Here is a 14,295-nt window from a genome sequence, read left to right on the forward strand (position 1 = left end):
ACCCCTTCGGCATGCCTGGAGCTGATCCGTGCTGGTCGCTGAGGAAATTCATCAACTTCGGCACATGTGGTTGCCACAAGCTCGCCGGACGCTCCTTAATCGAATACGCTGACCGCGCCGTTCTCAAGCCCGCTGGCCGCCATTCCTCACTCTAGCCCGCTGGCCGCCGCTCAGTCAAGCCCGCCGTGTTTCGTTGTGAAAGCGAAACTACTTTGTTTGGCCTTCTAAAAGAGGACACGACTAGAAATCAGTGGTTAAGTTGTATTTACAACACTGTTCCAGAACAGTTCAACCCAAATATTCAGATGTGTGCAGCGCATTTTATGGAGGACTGTTTACTGATCCTGGGAGATTGGACTACAATGCCAGCTGTTCTGACTCACAGACTGTAAGTAGGTTTTCATTTAAAGGATTTGCCACTGATGATTCAAACGCGAGTTTTGAGCAGTGTAGAATAGCGCTTGCCATTTGTAATTTCTCCGATCACAAATGCAGACATGGTTTTGTTTATGTGGCGTGATGCAACACAACGCGTAAAAAAGACAGTATAAGTCATTATAATCCATAATTATGTCCCCACTGGATGCAACAAATGCCTCGTTTATAATGGGTTTTAATGTTTTTGTCTCATTGCTCCGGCCGGGACATGGCATCACAGTATGGTAAGGGGCGTAACATTTCCATGACATGCTTGAGGTATTCGGCCAATCACAACGCACTGGATAGCTGGCCAATCACAGCACACCTCGCTTTTCAGACTGATGAGCTTTGTAAAAATCGACGCATTTCAGAAAGGCGGGGCATAGAGGAGAAACAATAATGTACAGTATGTGGAGAATAATGTGTTTTTTTAACCTTAAACCGCATAAACACATTTCATTAAACCAAATACACAAAATAATGTTATTTTTAGCAACATCATATGACCCCTTTAAGTTCTTCAGATCACTGTTGGTTTATTGGTTGGTTTACTGGTTCTCACATTGCTTTTCGACAGTTCCTCACAGCTGGTACCAGTCTCCTTTGAGCCTCCGTGGATGTTGTGTTATATTTCTTGAGGTTTAGCTCTTCTAGTACATCCTCTGCCATCAGAAACATATTAGCTAAAGCTGAACAGTGGGCAGGAGATAGATATTTTTTAAACTTTCCTTCAGCTTTCAGGTAAGCCTGAATGTCTTCAAGAATAGAAGTATCCTTCATTTCAATCAAGCAGTGTGAGAGATTAATCCACCTTTCTGGCCTGACATTCTGCTTTTGACTTTGTCTGAGGTTTTTTATCACTTTCTTCATGCTTTCAGGGTTGTCCTCCACGTGTGTGAGCAGACCTTGGAGAAGTTTCTGATTTGACTCCAGTGAGATGCCATGAAGAAATCGAAGGAAAAGATCAAGATGTCCATTGTCACTCTTCAGTGCTTCATCAACCACAACCTTCAGAAATGCATCTAGTGAAACCTCATTAAACTGCGATTTGATCTTTTTTCTTCCTTTCTTTATCTGGAACATTCTCAGGATATCACTGTTCTTGTTTAAATAGTTGAAAAACACAAAAAGCGCTGCAAAAAACTCTTGAAAGCTCAGATGAACAAAGCAGTAGACCTTCCTCGAATAGATCACTGATTCCTCCTTGAAGATCTCGGTGCAAATCCCAGAATACTCAGAGGCCTTGTTGACATCTACTCCACATTTTTTCAGGTCATCATCATAGAACAAGACATCGCCATTCATCAGAGCTTTGAAAGCCAGTTCAGCGAGTTTCAAAATCACATATCTTTCTGAAAGCAGAAGCAACTTTGGATCATATCTCTCATCTCTCTCACCATACTTCTGCCTCTTCATAACGGCCTGAATAATCAGAAAATGTATGTACATTTCAGTTAGGGTTTTGGGGATTTCTGCACTGCTATCATGTTTTAGGATGTTCTGAAGCACAGTGTCTGTGATCCAGCAGAAAACCGGTATATGACACATTATGTGGAGGCTTCTTGCTGTTCTTATGTGAGAGATGATTCTGGTGGCTTGATGCTGATCGCTGATCTTCTTCCTAAAATATTCCTCCTTCTGAGGGTCAGTGAATCCCTGTACTTCTGTTACCCGGCTGATGTAATGTGAGGGGATCTGACCGGCTGCTGCCGGTCTGGATGTGATCCAGATGAGAGCAGAGGACAACAACTCTCCTTTGATGAGATTTGACATCAACATGCTCACTGATGATGTTGTAGACACATCAGAAATTTTGTCACAGTGTGAAAATGTCAGTGTAATTCTACTTTCATCCAGACCGTCAAAGATGAACAAGACTTTACACAAATCATATACCCTTGTATCGAACTCCAGAAGTTCTGGATGGAAGTCAAGCAGAAGTCTGTGAAGGCTGTACTTTTCATCTTTAACCAAGTTGAGTTCCCGAAATGGAAGAACAAAGAGAAAATCAACATCCTGATTAGCTTTGCCCTCAGCCCAATCCAGAATGAATTTATGCACAGAGACTGTTTTTCCAATTCCAGCAATTCCTTTGGTAAGAACAGTCTTTACTTTTTCTTGGTTGTCTTTTCTCTCATAACTTGGATCGGATATAGGCTGGAAAATGTTGTTGCAGTTGATTGGAGTACCTTGTAAGCATTCAGTCTTGGTTTTCTCTATTTGAACAACCTCATGTTCTTCATTTACCCCTTCCCTCTCTCCCTCTATTATATAAAGCTGTGTGTAAATCTTGTTAAGGTGGTTTTTGTTCTCTTGTGCATTGATTCCTTCACATAAACTCTCATACTTCTTCATGCTGGTTTTGTGGCTTTCTTTGATACTCTGTAGGATGGCATCTACTGGTTGGCAAGAGCTCTGCTGCTCTTCAGCAGGACTGGACCCTCTTGTGTGTGGGTGTATAAGGGGACAAATTTCAGATATTTTTCGGCACTGAAAGCAGTCAGAATCTCCAGACAGGCACGCAGACTGATCTTGAACCACCTGTTTCTTTCTCCCACTGCAGAAACAAACAAGATTTGTAATCAATTAAAATATTAAAGACCCTCTATGGTGAAAATCAAGTTTTTAATGTTGTTTACAAGTTAATCTGGTGTTTTGATATGCTTAAAGACAACCCATCGGCAAATTCATCAGTTTACACCATTGTTGGGCATTGGGGAGTACCAAAGACTCAAAGTAAAGTCTCAAAAAACCAGCCCCCATTTCCTATCATCACAAACATGTAACCAATCCAGCGGTGAGTAATGTAGCCAATCACAGACATATCTGTTGATTTCTTGAATGCAATGGCCAATCAGAGGTGTTTAAGTTAGTCAGAATCCACTCACTGCTAAAAACGCTGGACTTTTTGCCTGCATCTGAAATTGCATACTTCCCTACTATATAGTAGACAAAAAACAGTATGTGGCAAAAGAAGTATGTCCGAATTCACAGTGCTCATAAAAGAGTAGGCAAAAAGTACCCAGATGACCAACTACTTCCGGCATGATTCTGAAGTGTGCATATGATGAACACTTTACTATCCCATGAGACCACAGGATAGGATTTATGAATGGCAGTGATCCTACGCAACTGACACTGCTAGTCACCTGATAATGACAACATGCCGAATGTAGTATGTCCAGATTACATTTATACTAGAGATTATGTGATTTCTAACGCAGTCTTTGTTTCAGTGCTGAGTTCTGCTCAGGACTCTAAGACTTTAAGAGATGTGGGCTATACTGAACACTCAGAGACATCTTTGAATTCAGTATAACTCAGCTATTAAATCTAAAGTGATTAAAAAATGAATTGCACAGGATTTTTTACAGAAATGTAAACAAGCCTGTGAGGGATAGAAGTACAGTTCAACGATTGTACAGTTGTTTAACAGACTGTTCACAGTTGACCAAACATCTTTCCTAAAAAAATAAAAAATCAGTAGACAAAAGATAAATAAACAGGTCTGAAAGTTGAGTTGGCAAAAATTATGTTATCTAGGACCTTTACCTTTATACAGTGTGTGCCAATGTAAAGACTGCAATTCTGTCCCTTACAGTTTTCATCCACATTAAATTCAACATGGCATCTAACCTAATTAACCATATTTGCTATTGTTTAAATTGTCACATGATTCATTTCATAAGAGAATTACATGAGCATGTAAATGAATGTGCAAGCACACCTGTGTTTAAAGTGTTCTGCTTTATCGCTGAATTTAGGAGGTTCAGCCATGGATCTGTCACTCTTCAAAGATGCATAGCTTGATTGTGTCGATGCTGGTCTCTGGGACTGGTGGTAAACAGCACTGTACTCAGCTTTTTCTGAAAGACTGAAAATACCAAAATGAATTCAAATACATAGGTGTCGACCTGAGATTTCAGATTCATATACATTACCAAATGCCGTTTAAAGTTGTTTTAGACAGTTTAGCATGTCACACTGCGGGACAGTTTCAACTAAGCAGCCATATTATAGATTTAAAATTATTAACATTTTTGACATTAAAGACCCCTAATGTATTTTGCATCATTTACATGAATTGATGCAAAACAATAATGGAAACTATGAAGAATGAAAAACATGAAAACAATAATGGAAACTATGAAGAATCAAGAATAATAAATGTGTGTATATTTACCAGGTATGTATGAACTCATACACGGTTTTATCACTGAATTTAGGAGGTTCAGCCATGGATCTGTCACTCTTCAAAGACACATAACTTGTTAGTGGAGATGCTGGTCTCTGGAACTGCTGGTGAACAGCACAGTCTTCCACTTTCTCTGGACGACTGTAAATACTGAAATTAATTTAAATACATAGACATACACTTGAGGTTTCAGATACATTACAACATGCATTTTAAAGTAGTTTTACAAGTATTTTAGCATAACACACTGCAGGACAGCTGAGTAGCCATTTTATAGTTTTAAAGCTAACAAGTAGCATTTGATATTAAAGACCCCTAATATCATTTGTACAATCCACATATATTGAAAACAAGATTGGAACTCATGAAGAATCAAGAGTTATTCTCTTTTACGAGTGTATACTCAGCAAGACAAACCTGGGTTGAAAGTGTTCTGCTTTATCACTGAATTTAGGAGGTTCAGCCATGGATCTGTCACTCTTCACAGACACACAACTTTGAACGGGCGTTCTCTGAAACGGGTGATGAATATTACCCACTTCTTCTCTCTTCTCATAAAACCCCTTTTTAAAGGCAGCGCTCCCCTCCTCACTCCCCAAATCAACACTTGGGTTTGACGAAATGGCCTCCATAATAAGTAACTAATATTACAACTACGTGAAAACAAAGTATGTATAGCAAAATACAGCACAGTTGAACTCTGGTTAAACTCCACTAGACTTCTTCACACAGAGTTTACATTTCAAAATAAAAGTCCTGGCTGCGCATTTTCCTAGCGGTTAGTAAATTGCATGCTTCTAAACTGTACTGTTCTGACAAAAAAAGTGAGTTACATATTTATATCTTTATACAGCGATTATTTATCCGTTTAGATTAAATTTGTTTTCTGTTTATACATTATGTAGCCCTTCTCCCCTCCTCACTCCCCAAATCAACACTTGGGTTTGACGAAATGGCCTCCATAATAAGTAACTAATATTACAACTACGTGAAAACAAAGTATGTATAGCAAAATACAGCACAGTTGAACTCTGGTTAAACTCTCCACTAGACTTCTTCACACAGAGTTTACATTTCAAAATAAAAGTCCTGGCTGCGCATTTTCCTAGCGGTTAGTAAATTGCATGCTTCTAAACTGTACTGTTCTGACAAAAAAAGTGAGTTACATATTTATATCTTTATACAGCGATTATTTATCCGTTTAGATTAAATTTGTTTTCTGTTTATACATTATGTAGCATCGTCTGTTTTAATATTTACCGTTAACTTGACACGTTTGGTTTGACAGCACGCTAAAATGGCTGTATAAGGCTACAACATGTCAAGTACCATTGCACTGCCAACTCCAAAAACAGCCATTTCCTTTAAAGAAAGCAACTACAAGTTAAGCTTGGCATTTTTTACACATTTCTCCTGAATCAGCAGATATAAATTTGATAAATAGGTAAGATACTATTTATAGAATCATGCCATTTGTGAGTTTTTTCTTTCAATATTGACAAATTAACCTGAATCGAACCTGTACCGCCTCTTAAGATACTCAGCAAAAGTCAATTGCACCAGTTAATAATGTTATTAGGTTCAGAGTTTGAATGAAATTACATATCTGTTGTGTAATCTGTAGGAATGAATATATACTTAAGAATATGCAACATAGCAATGTTCATAAAACTTGGCAATGACATTCGTTAAGCATTCATTTTTTAGGTATAATTTTGATTACATTCAGCAGGTGGATATGGTCACATTTCATTCAGCTACAGAGGCAGTCTGAAACTGATAAAGTCTTAGTAGAAAACTGCACAAGTGAGAAACACATTATCATCTCCTCTGTTGAAATCATCTAGATCATGTTTCAAGGTGTGTTTAAAAGCAGAATCAAACTCTTAAATAGAGTTTTAACATATTTTCAAATATATTTTTCAAGCATTAAGAATACATCCTGCAAATTAATTGTGAGAATGTAACTACTCAATCTATTTTTTAAAGTAATGACTTGAGTAAGACTCTGTAAGTCTTTCTATCTTTTTTTCTCACAAATGAGTATCAATTTATTGCCCCAGATGAAGCTCAAAATGCTGAGGTCAAACTGGGGTCTGATGTAGTGTACTGTGTCACTTGAAATCAGTGCTGCTGACCTATTTTAAATATAGTGCATATAGTGCATCCACATAAGTCGTATCGACTAGTATTATGATACAGTTAAGGTATTTTTAGAGCTTGACAGTCACACAGATTTGGAATAATGAGGGCGAGTAAATTACAGCTGAATTCACAAGAGTGTTTATAATTTCACTGTTTTGAGATTGTGGGTTGGTGACCACAAGGTGGCTCTAAATCTTTGTTACTTGCTTGCTGCCACTCTGGCTGATTTGACCAATGATGATATTAGCAGCAATTAAAGAAATAATTCACCCAAAAATGATCATTATGTCATCATTTACTTTAACCTGCACCTCAACCATCCCAAAACTTTCTTCTATGGAACAATTTATTTTTTACGTCCATAAAATGGTAACCAAAACTTGCTTGGTCTTCAAAATATCTTGTGTTCTATATAACAAATAAATGTGCAGAATAGATATAATAAGAATCATGACATTACTTAACTTGTGAAACAATAAAATGTATTAAAATGTATTAATGGCTTTATATTTATAAATGTATCATTTTTATTTAATTTTTTATTATTTATTTATTTGCTGTTTTTAATATCAATAGCACATGCTAATACTGTAACTTCTTCTGTCAACACAAATAAATGAATACCCAGAATTAGATGACAATATCCAGACACAAATGCTTCTGCAATTTGTAAATAGCTCATTAATGGGACACAGCTCAAAGGCTTGTGTGTAATTGGTCAGGAGGTCCCGAACTGTCATCATTCAAGCACAATACACATACTGGAGGGTCTACATTTTTTCCCGTCACTGGTTTAACTTTCCTGTCATGGCTTTGGAGACAAGATAAATGAGAGACAATAACCATTAAGTTTCCACTTGGACATTAAAGGGATAGTTCACCCAAAAATGAAAATTTGATGTTTATCTGCTTACCCCCAGGGCATCCAAGATGTAGGTGACTTTGTTTCTTCAGTAGAACACAAACGAAGATTTTTAACTCAAACCGTTGCAGTCTGTCAATCATATAATGGAAGTGAATGGGAATCACGGCTTTGAGAGTCAAAAACGCAAGAAGAAGACTGACTCAGGACAGTTTGGACATTGCGGTGAATCAGAGGTAAAAAACTATGTAAATACTGTTCAGTTTCTTGCACAGAGCGATCGTTTCATGTCTTTACACATCAATGTATCGTCACGAGCCGCAGGGTTTAATTTGGTTTTGTTTGTGTATGTTTTTTTGACTCTCAAAGCCGTGATTCCCATTCACTTCCATTATATGACTGACAGACTGCAACGGTTTGAGTTAAAAATCTTCGTTTGTGTTCTACAGAAGAAACAGTCATCTACATCTTGGATGCCCTGGGGGTAAGCAGATAAACATCAAATTTTTCATTTTTGGGTGAACTATCCCTTTAACATGACTACAGTGGACAGAAGAGTCTTGTCAATTATAAATTTGTTAATAAATACTAGAATAGTAAAAAAAAAAAAAACATCACAATATTACAGAAAGTTTCTCCAAAATATAATTTTATTTTCAACTGTGCGTTTGTACATGGCAAAATACATTGTTTTACAATGGCAACTGACAATTACCAACTTCACATCTTAAATATATAGAGAACAAAGCTAAACACTTCCTACGCCCTCCACCCCAAACCCCAAAAAAGAAGCAAATACATCTGCACAGTCTCAAGCTGCAGAGCAGATGAGCCTGTGTGGTCATTAGTTTCCAGTCAGCTTCCCATGGATGTGGATCTGTTTGACACTTGTAAACTATGGGCCTTTAAGCTGCTGGTCTTCAATGGGAAGTTACATTTATGAATCGCTCCCACACCCAATGTCTAAACAGCAAGCTCTGGACTGATCATTGCTAAATATATCTTGTTAAGGAGTTATGGAGTGTCTGGGTGCAAGGGACAAGAGGATCAACAAACTATTTAAAGATATATACAAATCCTAACAAGACGTCAGTGCTTGAAAAGCGGTTGATTAAAGCGCATACAACATCACTGAGTATTTTAACACATACTACATGAGAAAATGATAAATTATTACAATTAATAATTTGTTTTTAAATTAATTTATATACTTGTATACCCATATTCTTTGCACAACAACATCATACAGTCTCATATACTCTGAATAGTGTATGTAGTCATATGTACAGTATTACTATACAAAATCACCTAAATAATAATAAAAACAAATAAATTAATCAATAAATAAGCTTTATAATTATTCAAAGCAGCAGAACACAATTTGTACTTCAACAACAGTAAAGTTAATATCAAAGTCAGTAATGCAAAGTATGCATCAGGCATGGGAATAATCCTGGAAGATATTATCAGGTTGAAAAGTCTTGTGAAGGATATCTGTGGGTGGCATGACCTTGCCAGACAGTTTCCATTCATCCTCCTGCCCTAACAGTGATAAGGGTCCAAAAGGAGAAGAAGAATGATGGAAGACTACAGGAGGAGAGCGATGGGGAGTAAATGATGTGTCTTCGCTTTAGGGTAGATTGGGGTCAAAAAGTAGATATACAACTGCCAACTGGCTTCTCATTCCCAGGAATCAGTTGTCTCTCGCCCTCCGTGCAGCTTGGAATTGTCTTTGGTCCTCACACACATGTTTTTCGGTCCTGACACCTTCTTATCACAGCCGTGCTTCGGGGTGGGAGCGCAGCTCACACGGCATGTGGAGCAGGAGGGGGTGAGAGCCCCCAGTATCCCGCTTGTTGATGCCGTCTGTCGCCAATGGAACGGGGCGGACGGACTAAGATGTACAACATGCATTCTTTGTCAACTGTCCCATTCTCACATCTCAGCAGTGACATGCTGATTTGTGAATGAATTCCATGGTGAAATGCAGACAAGGTTTCAGTAGGAAGAAATGTTACTGAAGAAAAGATAAAGGCAGGATTAAGTGGCCCAAGAAAATGTTATATATCAAAACAGCTTAATTGCTTTGAGACATTTCAGAAGTTCATACTGTCCTTTTACGATGTCTCTCTTTTATGAGCATCTGTTTATTGCTTAGGTTTTGCACTGAAATAATGTGTTTTATTCATTAGTAATTGCATGGATTGTTTTGTATGTATACCCACAGGAGTACTTCTCACAAAACGCTTTTGCATAACATGTACATATGCATTTCATGAATTTCTTCTTGTCCTCCATCTAATTTGAATACTTATTTGGATAAAACATGGCCAAGCCATCAACTGCTTTCCGCACAACCTTTCCATTACAGCCTTATTCACACTCAGCAGCAAACATACGACTAAGTTTGCATCCTCAAAACCAGTTCAAATACATTAGACACCTTTTATACAGACCCAGATTACAAACCTCACCCAGCTGTACATAAGTACAGATGTGCTGTTTTTCTATAGAAAAACCTTGAAACTCAAGCTATAATGTACTTTTCTTACTTTTTACTCTATATGATGAAATCTATTTATAAAATGTCATCTTTCACCCAATGATTTTTGCTGGTGTGTTGTTTTAGATGTTCCCAAATGTTTTCATTATTTCAGAATGAATTTAAGCACAAAATGTAATGCTGAATAATGATTTGTCCTTTAAAAAAACATGTATGCAGATTTCACACACAAATTTGTGTATGACTGATTAATGAATGAGACCCATTGTCGTAAGACTGCGGATATCTAGAGAAGGAGTTGTTCTCAGACACATTCGAAAGTCCAGACTGGTCCGTTCTGGTCTGATTTACCCCTCGTTTATAAGACTTTTCTGATAAACACTTCACTTCAACTTGGACAGTTCATATCAAATGCATTCTGTTAGTCAGGAAGCTGCATATTGACTTGGCAGTGTCACGACAGATACGGTACTGAGCTTTGTGGAAACAGGCCGTTTCACAGGCTTCTTGTCTCTGGTAATGTCACTGGACTGACCCTGTGGTGCTTGAGTTCGCTGCCATCTTTACGAAACACCCACTTAGCGAGGACTCTGCTGACGCAAACGATATGGCCAAGTATGTAACGAGTTGGAGTTGATATAATCTCTGACTTAAACTTCAGTCTTTACTGATAAGATATCCCGGCTGATCTTGAGGCGTGTCAGTGGTTCAATTATTGTCTTATGTTCCACCCAATCCTTGTTCAGCAGGGATGAAATGGTCACCGTTCCCACTAAATGTTGCATTGTGGCCCCTCGTCATGTGGCTCCAGAATTGGCTGATTCCACAACTGATTTCATGACTCCTGCTAACGCTGTTAATGTTGGGAGTAAGAGCTCATCCACTACCATTTGGAAGAAACTTGGAATGTTAGTCGTAGACAATGACTGCCTTTTAGTCTCTTTCCAATCCAAACTCTAAGCTTGTGGCCCAGATTCACCCCACTTCTCCATGTCCATTAAATACTATCTGCATCCACACTTCGCTACCACCATACCTTCATATTTATACTGATATGTCACCACTTCTGCATCATCTAGGTAGAGCAGGGAGATGGGATCTAATTCAGTGGGAACGCAACAAGCTCTGGACACTCTTTGTGGACTTTTCAGACTGACCAAAGTTTGCACAATGGCATGTTTAGTAGGTGTAACGTGTTTGGTCAAAGGGTACATGCACGTCCCCGTACACTCGAAGGCTTCATAACCGGAGGGTGCTAGGATCCAACTGTCCCAGCCGATGTCTTTGAAGTCCACATAGAGGGAGGTCTTTTTACACTGGTTGCCTTTGGCATTGCGTCGGATTCTAGATGCTGTGTCATAGATGAGGTTGGAGCGCATCTGTAGGAGAGCCTCCTCGCTCTGCTCCTCTTCCTCATTGCCATCTTTTTGTCCCATAACTTCCAGGTCGTCCCAGAGACCAGTCAGTTCTAGGTCAATGTTGTCTTGAACACCAGGCCCAGTGGTCTCATGCTGGATCAGCTCATTGAGCTCTCGTTGGTCTCCGCGGTGGTCTCTGCTCTGGTCATCAGAGAAGACGATCATTAAGGGTTTGTGCTTGTCCTCAGGGCTGGTGTCAATGTCCATGTCCCCTCCTCTGGCGTTGCCTTCCTCCTTACCTTCGGTTGATGGCAAACTCTGAGACTTCAAACTGGCTATGTGGACCTCCAGCCTGTGGGTGGTGCCATAGTCTGATTTCCTCCAAAGATGCACCGCAGCGGTCATGTCAAAGGATTCCCAGCCGTTATCTGTACCGTAAACCTGTCGAGATGCCAACTCCACTAGTTCTGTTTCTCCCTCTTGCTTGGTTTGATTTCCTCCATCAATATGGTCCCCTCTTATTTCCTGACTGCTGTTCGTTTCAATCTTTTTGACCTCATATATGGTAACTTTTCTGTCAACTCCAATATATTTGTTGCGGTCAGTCTGGACCAAAGTATACAGTCGGAGCTCGGCTGTGGTGACTCTCTCGTGATGTGGGATAGACACGTTGAAGATAAGTGGGTGTTGTCTCACCCCACTAGGTCCAACACTGTATGGGGAGGAGTCTGAAAAACAAAATTAGGAATTCAAATTCTCATGTTGTCATTATAAATCTACCATAAATATGACTCAAAGATATGTCTAATAATATTACAATAAAATATAAAAAATATATTATATGTGTGTATGTATGTATGTATGTATGTGTGTGTGTACATAAAATGAAAGTAACTAGGTGAAAATAAGGTCAAATAGTCACTTTTTGAATGCATTTCTAGACAATATGAAGATTTTTAACTTTCACAACACAACAAAAATTCATGTTAAAATCTCTTAATTATTCATATAGTTCTGCAGAGATATTACATTTGCATTAAAGTGCTATTATGTATAACGGCACACAACTGAAAAAAAAGCCAACTATTATTTGAGATCAAATTTTTGAGACTTATCACAGCACATATTAGTGCTCTATTTTGATTGCTTTTATTGTCCTCATTTGTAAGTCACTTCGGATAAAAGCGTCTGCTAAATGACTAAATGTAAATGTATTATATTGTCTTGATTAATTGCATATAATTTAGCAAGCACAAGTATTATATTTTAATCAACAAGCAAATAGCCTAGTGCGCAACCAAAAAATGCATTTTAGAACACTTTTCTAGAATTTTCTAACATCCTTACTTGATTATTCAATTACTTTAAATACTTAGTCAACATTATTGTTTCTTTGTACTACATCCACAGTAGAAAATAAATTATTTTATTGCCATAAGCAGATTTTATATATAAAAAAAAAATTTAAATTCCCACAATACAAACACAGTTACACAGTCCTCATTGGAAAAGTAAATATACAATTACCTTCATTTTTAAAGCTGCGTACAATGTTTGCAGAAGGCATTGCTGTTCGGTCATTGGCGAAGCGGTTGTAGAGCTCCAGCATGTACTCAGGGGGCTCTACTCGAGTGGCCCCTGGCTGCACAGGGGGGCCGGGACGTGTCAGGTTAAAAGTGCGCAGAAACTGTCCCTTCAGGGTCTCCAGCAAGCTCTGCATGTCTACCTCACTGTCCTGCTCCAGAAGTGAAGGATCCAGAATCCCTCCATGTCCGTCATCCAGCCCTGGAGCAGTGCGGAGCTTCTCGGGGGAGCCGATAGGGCTACTCTGTGCACAGAAGGGCCCCCAGAAGAGCAGGAAAAAGGCCAATAAAACAAATGTGCTGGATGAACATGTCATCCAAAAGTAATTCCTGCTTACACCCATGATGTAAGGCAAATGAGGTGTGTATCAGCTATAGGTGAAGAGTTTCACAGGAGCGAAATCTGGATCTATAGATCCAGTGACAAATGCCTTTAATTTAAAGAACTCAACCCTTTCTTCTGAAGGCAAGTGGTTACTCCAGTGCAGAATGTAGGAAAGTAAAGCCGTCCTATGCTGTTTTGGTTCTTATATGTAGCTGCAGACTGGTCACTGCATTAAAGTGCCTCTATTCCTGACCTCTGAGCATTTATTCTTTGATGTCTGAAAAGTTTGGACTAGAGGGTGGTTTCACTACGTGAAAGAGATGTCCCTCTGTGGCATCTCTTTTCAAATGTTTTTTCCTCTCTCTCTCTCTCTCTCTCTCACTCTTGCTCTCCCTACTTTCGCTCTCTCTGTCCCTTATCTACAAACTAGGAAGCTCTGCGTTTTTAGCGTTCGTGGTGTCCCTGTGTGTGTGTTTGTGTGTGTGTGTGTGTGTGTGTGTGTGCACCGTTATCTGCTTTCTTTTCCTTAATGAGGATTTTGTAAACATCGCTCTGATACGTGCAGAAGCCCCTTCCTTTGTTTGGGTGGGTGAGCCAGGGCAGATTTTGGGCCTAGTGTTTATTTGTTTTTCCTATGATTTCCTATGAGTGTTGGGACTTAAGTTCATTGACCATTTCTTTTTGACAAACGTCTGAAGAGTGCCTCAGTATCTTTGAAAAAGAGAGAGGATAAATATCTGCGGTGACGGAAATTGAAATGAAATGAGGTGTGAGAGGTTGCAGGATAGACTGAAAGCAGCCACTTTTTGCCATTACAAAGCTATTATCTGTGAATCTCTGTGTATCTCAGAGAGGTTGGTAAGCATCAATTGCAATGAAACGAGTACTTGAAAGTCAAACATTC

The 14,295-nt window shown here is 38.8% G+C and overlaps 2 protein-coding genes across 2 annotated transcripts in view; both read right to left on the reverse strand.

The window, feature by feature from the left end:
- LOC107597324 (NACHT, LRR and PYD domains-containing protein 3) overlaps positions 1–5,324 on the reverse strand; it is an 11,400-nt gene extending 6,076 nt beyond the window's left edge. The window contains exons 1-4 of the mRNA XM_016288336.1: positions 5,033–5,324; positions 4,604–4,765; positions 4,148–4,294; positions 983–2,977 (exon numbers count right to left, since the gene is read on the reverse strand). Coding sequence (XP_016143822.1) covers positions 983–2,977; positions 4,148–4,294; positions 4,604–4,765; positions 5,033–5,247 — 2,519 coding nt within the window. The 5' untranslated portion in view covers positions 5,248–5,324. The remainder of the gene's footprint in view (positions 1–982; positions 2,978–4,147; positions 4,295–4,603; positions 4,766–5,032) is intronic.
- Positions 5,325–11,129: 5,805 nt separating this feature from the next.
- LOC107597351 (bone morphogenetic protein 10-like) lies at positions 11,130–13,454 on the reverse strand. The gene is made up of 2 exons (XM_016288367.1): positions 13,011–13,454; positions 11,130–12,211 (listed from the first exon to the last, which is right to left on the reverse strand). Exons 1-2 carry the CDS (start codon positions 13,408–13,410, stop codon positions 11,130–11,132), a joined length of 1,482 nt encoding a protein of 493 aa, XP_016143853.1. The 5' UTR covers positions 13,411–13,454.
- Between the last annotated feature and the right edge of the window lie 841 nt (positions 13,455–14,295).

This window comes from Sinocyclocheilus grahami, unplaced genomic scaffold (assembly GCF_001515645.1).
Source record: "Sinocyclocheilus grahami isolate Dianchi unplaced genomic scaffold, SAMN03320097.WGS_v1.1 scaffold230.1, whole genome shotgun sequence".
Taxonomy (NCBI): Eukaryota; Metazoa; Chordata; class Actinopteri; order Cypriniformes; family Cyprinidae; genus Sinocyclocheilus; species Sinocyclocheilus grahami.

Bases quoted from the DNA above. Each gene is read 5' to 3' on its own strand.
- LOC107597351 (XM_016288367.1), bottom strand. From the start codon at position 13,410: ATGGGTGTAAGCAGGAATTACTTTTGGATGACATGTTCATCCAGCACA. The intron at 12,212-13,010 runs GTAATTGTATAT...TTTGTTTTTCAG, and splicing joins ACGCAGCTTTAAAAATGAAG to ACTCCTCCCCATACAGTGTT.